General features: G+C 47.3%; 1 protein-coding gene across 1 annotated transcript in view; it reads right to left on the bottom strand.

Annotated features, from left to right (window-relative positions):
* Nucleotides 1-182: 182 nt before the first annotated feature.
* DDB1 (damage specific DNA binding protein 1) overlaps nucleotides 183-6,743 on the bottom strand; it is a 31,497-nt gene continuing 24,936 nt past the window's right edge. The window contains exons 22-27 of the mRNA XM_055312692.1: nucleotides 3,915-4,085; nucleotides 3,432-3,541; nucleotides 2,999-3,168; nucleotides 2,671-2,773; nucleotides 1,623-1,746; nucleotides 183-1,002 (exon numbers count right to left, since the gene is read on the bottom strand). Coding sequence (XP_055168667.1) covers nucleotides 919-1,002; nucleotides 1,623-1,746; nucleotides 2,671-2,773; nucleotides 2,999-3,168; nucleotides 3,432-3,541; nucleotides 3,915-4,085 — 762 coding nt within the window. The 3' untranslated portion in view covers nucleotides 183-918. The remainder of the gene's footprint in view (nucleotides 1,003-1,622; nucleotides 1,747-2,670; nucleotides 2,774-2,998; nucleotides 3,169-3,431; nucleotides 3,542-3,914; nucleotides 4,086-6,743) is intronic.

Below are 6,743 nucleotides of genomic sequence, written 5' to 3'. Positions count from 1 at the left end.
AAATGATTACGTGGCAAAGGTGACACAGAGGTCATTTCACTACTCAAGAGGAGCTGTTGTGGCAGCAAAGTGCCTTGCAGCCACTGCCCTAAAGGAGGGAGACAATGGTGCCCTGAATTAGGCGTTGTGTGACTGGGATGCTGGGGAGTTGGGCAGCAAGAAGGAAAGTGGAAGCAAATGGATCTTTCTTCTTAGATTCTACTTTATTTGGTAAAACTCAGAAACTAACAACCAATTCACCGTCCCCACCTCCTTCCCCCTGAAGAAGGCAGTTCCCCAGAGACAAAAAGGCTGTGGCGGCTTGGGTATCACCCACCATCTTCAGGTTTCAGACTCGGGCAGCTCATGGCCTGGTGGTCAGGCCTCCAGACCCAAAGTTCTCAGGCAAGACAGAAAGCAAAAGGAAGCTCTCACTTCAGAGACAATGAACCCGTCCCGCCCCCTCTTCCCTTACCCACAGCCTCCCTGCACCCCCAATCTAAATAAAAAGATAGCAGAGGACAACATGAGTGTGAGATACACACCACACACACACACACACACACGCACGCACGCGCACACACACACACACACACACACACACAGCTTCCTTTCAGCCCAAGAGCTGCAAAATCCCTCCCTGGAAGGAGGACAACTGGCAACACCAATCAAGACTCGGTGGTCCAAAGTGATGGTTGGAATCCTCTGAGACTGGTAAAAATCCAGGGAGAAAATATTCCACCTTCACCCCATTCCCAGGTCTCCAGTGAACTGGTTTTAGTTCAAAGAAATCCCCATTTCCACACAGGTACTGTGGCTTCTGGGACAGCTGGCTCAGGGAAAGGTTTCCCATGGCCAAGAAGACAATGGTGGGGGAGGGGAGCAGGGCAGAGAGCAAAGCCTTCGGGAAGGGCCTGGATAGGGGATCCCAGCCCTGGGCTAATGGATCCGTGTCAGTTCCTCCACAACTTTGATCAGGTCGTCTGCAGTGGCCTCTCGCTTCATCCCGCTGCCATCATCGTACTGCAAGGGGGAAAGGGGAGTGCTGTGAGGGCCACAAGGCTACTCTTTCCTCCCCAGGGAAAGGGGACAGTCAGGAAGAGGCACCTAGCTCCAATGCCACGGCAAGGAGGAAGGTCTCTTCAGAAACCCATACCCCTCTTCTGAAAGGTTCAAGTCAGCAAGACCTACTTACTGACAGCAAAGCTGGCTCAGAGGCTACCATCTGGCATACATTTCTCCCCCTCCCAGGATGTTCCCCAGAGGCACCATCTCCAGTTAGCAATATCCCAAAACTCCACATTGTGGAAATTTCTCTTCCCTGCAGGATCCTGACCTGATCCAAGAGCCTCCCATCTGTGAGTTGCCAGAGATCCCGCACATGCCTGAACATGCCCTTGCTGCTCCAGCACAGAGGTCACATGCGTAAAGTTCCTAGTACAGTGCCATGACCCTCGGCTACATTCCTTTGCCCTCAGACTCCACCTTCCCACAGGGGAAGGAAACAACTTAGAAAGGGCCACCAGCATTTAAGGATCAAGGCAGGAGGCCCCAGTGTTCTGAGACCCTCCAGCACGCCCGGCCTTGCCATGGACTTGTGTCACAGGCGTCACAGGTGCAGGGCCAAGTGCCACACAACTCACCTGCAGGTTTGCCACAACCTCCTGCATCTTGGGCCGGCTGATGTCCAGGAAACTCTCAATCAAGTCTCCATCAATGAAGCCTGTGGCTGGTTCTGTTTTTCGCTCAGTATGAAAGGATCTCCAGGTGGACGGGGGAGTTAAGGAATGTGTGAGATCTGCAAATAGCCTTACTCTCGGTCACCCCCACCTCTGCAAAGACCACAATCTACAGCAATCATCAGATGAGAACAGGAAACATTTTCAAAAATCACATTGCTTTTTGGACAGTTTTGGAACTAAAAGACATTAGGTAAAATTATTATCCAAACTAAGGTTTCTCAACTGTTAATGTTTTTAAAGCTACAGATGAGACCCTCCTTAGCACAAAGCCTGGACATATGTGGACATTTTCTACAAGCGCTCCAGGTAATCAGACATGCACATCGGGAAGAACCATGCTCTTAAGTCTAGCCTGGATCTTCACAGATGAATAAACTGAGGCTTAGTGAGACAAGAGGCATGCCATCAGTCCATCACCTCCCTCCCAGGCTAGAGCAGGAGCCCTCCCACCTCCTGCTTGGAGAGGACCTTTTCCATCTCCTGGAACGAAAAAATGTCCAGCAATACTTGGATCCTGAGTGTCCCGAGGGGGCTGATCCCTGGGCTTCCGGAAGTTTCCAGCTTCTTCAGTCTTCCCCTTCTTCCACTTCAGTCTTCCCCCTCTCTCATGAGGATTCTCAGATACTGCTGTCCCCAACATCTCCCGAAGTATGCTCCTAAAGAAGTCATCTAAACTGCCTATTTGACATGTAAGGCCAGAAAGACCAAAAGCAGATATATTTCAAGAACACAAATATGTATTTCCAAGATGAACCAGGTAAACTGGATGGTAGTACATGGGGATTCACTATACTATTTTCTCTTCTACTAGTCTTTGAATTTTTCCATGAGAAAACTCTATTAAAAAAACAGAACCAAATACATTTCCTAAGTGGATAGCAGTTTCCAGAAGCAGCTTAGGATGATGCGTCAGTCTACCTGTGCTGGGACATGCCTCTGGGAAGGATATAAGGAGTGCTCAATCTTGCCCACACTCTTGATGACTTTATTGAGTCGATTCTGCATATCCAACAGGAGGTTGTACCAGCTCTCTGACAGCGAGGTCACCAGCCCTGAAGAAGCAAAGGGAGCCGGGAGCTACAGAACATGCAGAGCCCACAGCAAGCATCTTCTACCAAGGGCAGCCCAGGAAAGCAGCACGAGGAAGGACGACCTTGTGGCAGCCTCTGCTAGTGAACTCCTAGGTGGTGTCCAACTGCTCTTCCTCACCCCTCAGAATGGTGAGGCCCTAGAAAAGGGGCCCGTGTGGGAGTGCACCCTGCAGGGGCTAGCCTTACCAATCATGCCATTGACTGTGCCAAAGAGCACCGAGCCCTGTGTAGGAGTGGAAGTCTCGCCCAGATTCTGCATGACCAGAGAGCCATGGCAAAAGACGTTGACAAATTCACCCAGATGGAAGAGACCGACCTCCTGGAGGTGTTGCCGCTCCTCATCAGTGGTGGCAGCACTGAAAGGCAGTGGGAGAAACTCATTCCCTGCACCTCCTGTCCCCACCAGTGGACACTGTGTGCTCAGCCTCTCTGGTGAGTTCACAGTGGCAGAGCCTGTCTGAGAGGCTGCCTGTTGTGGCTTTGATTCCCTTGTGAAAGAATTCTACCTCGTGAAGAGGAGCATCGATGCCTGAAAGAGCACCCAATCACCTGAAAGAGGACGCATCACCAGACCCAGGGATGCCTCCTCCTCCACACTATTCCCAAAGCCGCCACTCACCTATCCTTCTGACACACAAACAAGTTAAAGGCATTTTCAGCCCCCAGGAAATTGTCATCATCCAAGATTTCAACAGCACTCATCCAGTTGGGATTGAAGTCTCGAGCAATCTTAAAATAGATAAGGTATAACAAGAAAATATATTCAGCAGTTACATGGAAGCCAGTTCTGGGACCATCTTTTGGCCAAGGCTGAGAGTCTGCCCTGCAGACGATGCAGCTCTGTGTTTTACAACTGCCACTCTAAAGGGATTCTACCCCCAATCTCTGGCCAAAACATCCCATTTGGTTGTAACTGACCAGAAATGGAGCCTACTCAAATTCAAGTTGAGGGGAGGGAGGTCTCTGAAAATACCTATCAATGCAGAATGTACACCCCAGGGAAAACCTTCTGCCCCCACTGGACTTGATTACCCCCATCACCAGAGAAACACTTGCAGGGGCCAGATCCTAAATGAGAGGTCTGCTCCCGTCCCCCAAATACCTCTTCAAAGTTCCCCTCCATGGGCTTGTAGGCAAGCAGCAGCACTGATCGCATCAAGTCACCCACCAGGATGAAGTCGCCCTTGGTCTTCAGGTAGAGGGCCATGATATTGTTGTAATGATTGCACTCAGTGCGAAGCTCCTTTTCTGTTGTCCACTCATAAAGCCGAACCTGGGAGGGACATCTTGTTTCTCTCAACCTGAGGGGCCCAAACTCTCGGACTGACCACTGTCCCCCTCCTCCACCCTCCATCTGCAGCACCATTTATCAAAGGGCACCACCATGGGATGTGATATGGTTTGCTGTGGTATTTGCATGAACATTTTTTATTTTAGTATTATATATTTACGAAATACGAAAATAGAGCGAGCACATCAAAACAATAATACAAAGTTTTCCTTTACATAAAAATATGAGTCAGTGTAAAGAAAAATGCTAAGTAATAAACAGCGATGCTAAGGACACAACAACAAAAGATGGTCTTCTCATGACTGAAGGGTGATAACTGACCAGAAATATTTCTGGAAAAGGAAGATCCATCTCCAGTTTCCTGATCACAAAGGAACAAGATGGCCTCCCAACAAACCGTTTTTTCTGAACCCTTTTGAAAACATACATTTCCAGAACATTCTGATGTGAACGCAACAAGAAGGGAAAATAGAATGGAAAGTCCAACAGATACATTGTCAAATAACTAAAGGACTCTTCAAGCATTAGTCTGTGGCTGCCCAAGGGCTTTCGTCCTCTTTCTGTCTTCTCCACTGCAATGTTTCTTCAGTTACAACCATACTTCCAAACAAACGCAGATGCTTTACAACTAGCATACAGATGAACAGATATTTGGCACAACCCAGTCAGAAAAAGAGAGACTCAACTCCCTGGAGAAGCCTCCACTGGTAGACCCTTCAGGATCCCGGTGGTCCCATCCCTGGCTTCTGCACACATAAGAACTCATGGGCAGAATATATTAAGCCATGATTTTTCGGGGTTGTGTAAAGAACCTGACCTCCAAGATTTATGCATGACAATTACATTGACCACCACACCCCCACTGGCAGGGTCAGGGGTGCCTAGAGCCCCCCATATTTGTTAAGCCCAGACTAACAGAGGAATGAAAATGGGGCCAAATGTTCCATGTGCTACTGGCTACACCCCCTACCCTTCCACTCCACACTCCCAGTCTCCCAATCTGCTGTGAAGACAGTCAAGGCCAAGGTAAGACATCCTCAAAACCCAAGATGCCCATTCTTAACCCAACAGGCTCTACATGACTGCTGTCTAATATGGGAGCCATTAACCACATGTGGCTACAAAACACCAGAAATGTGGGGTGCCTGGGTGGATCAGTCAGTTAAGCATCTGACTCTTGATTTCCACTCAGGTCATGATCTCAGGTAGTGGGATGGAGCCCTGCATCAGGCTCTGCATTCAGCAGGAAGTCAGCTAGAGATTCGCTCTCTCTGTCTCCTCTCTCCCCCTCCTCCTCCCCTTCCCCCAGCACATACTCTCTCTCAAATAAATGAATCTTGGGACGCCTGGGTGGCTCAGCGGTTTAGCGCCTGCCTTCGGCCCAGGGCATGATCCTGGAATACCGGGATCGAGTCCCACATTGGTCTCCCTGCATGGAGCCTGCTTCTTCCTCTGCCTGTGTCTCTGCCTCTCCTTCTCTGTGTCTCTCATGAATAAATAAATATATATTCAAAATTTGAATGCCCTTGGGCAGTCACAGACTTTAATGCTTGAAGAGTCCTTTAGTTATTTGACAATGTATCTGTTGGACTTTCCATTCCATTTTCCCTTCTTGTTGCGTTCACATCAGAATGTTCTGGAAATGTATGTTTTCAAAAGGGTTCAGAAAAAACGGTTTGTTGGGAGGCCATCTTGTTCCTTTGTGATCAGGAAACTGGAGATGGATCTTCCTTTTCCAGAAATATTTCTGGTCAGTTATCACCCTTCAGTCATGAGAAGACCATCTTTTGTTGTTGTGTCCTTAGCATCGCTGTTTATTACTTAGCATTTTTCTTTACACTGACTCATATTTTTATGTAAAGGAAAACTTTGTATTATTGTTTTGATGTGCTCGCTCTATTTTCGTATTTCGTAAATATATAATACTAAAATAAAAAATGTTCATGCAAATACCACAGCAAACCATATCACATCCCATGGTGCCCTTTGATAAATGGTGCTGCAGATGGAGGGTGTATATATATGTAAAATAAATAAATAAAAGGGGGTGCCTAGCTGGCAGTCAATTGAGCATCTAATTCTCGATTTTGGTTCAGGTCGTGATCTCAGGATCATGGGACTGATGATCCCCATGTTGGGCTCTGTGCTTGGCAGAGTCTGCTTGGGATTCTCTCTCCCTCTGCCCCCTCCTGCTCATGTGTGTGCACACATGCTCTCTCTTTCTCTCTCAAATAATAAATCTTTAAAAAAAAACCCAAGAAAACAAAAAACACACTTGAAATGGGCCTAGCCCAGATTGAGCATACTTTTGAGTGTAAAATATAAATCAGATTTTAAAGTCTTTGTATGAAATACATTCACAAAATATCTTCTAATAATTTTTATATAAATCACATGTTGAAATAATAGTTTAGATATATTGGGCTACATAAAATACATTCCTAAAGAATGTATTTATGTATTCCATAAAATACATTCCTCATTTAACTTCATCTGCTTTTTACTTTCATTCACATGGCAATGAGAAAGTCCAAAATCACACCTGTGGCTCCTATGGTATTTCCTTTAGACAGCAATGGCCTAAACACCTGCTACCCTACCTCGTACCCGACCCCTCCAACTCCTGCCCATGAGCTCTGA

The sequence above is a fragment of the Nyctereutes procyonoides genome, unplaced genomic scaffold, assembly GCF_905146905.1.
Source record: "Nyctereutes procyonoides isolate TBG_1078 unplaced genomic scaffold, NYPRO_anot_genome, whole genome shotgun sequence".
Lineage (NCBI taxonomy): Eukaryota > Metazoa > Chordata > Mammalia > Carnivora > Canidae > Nyctereutes > Nyctereutes procyonoides.
The sequence above is the reverse complement of the archived record's forward strand: the minus strand, read 5'-3'. Positions and strand labels throughout refer to the sequence as shown.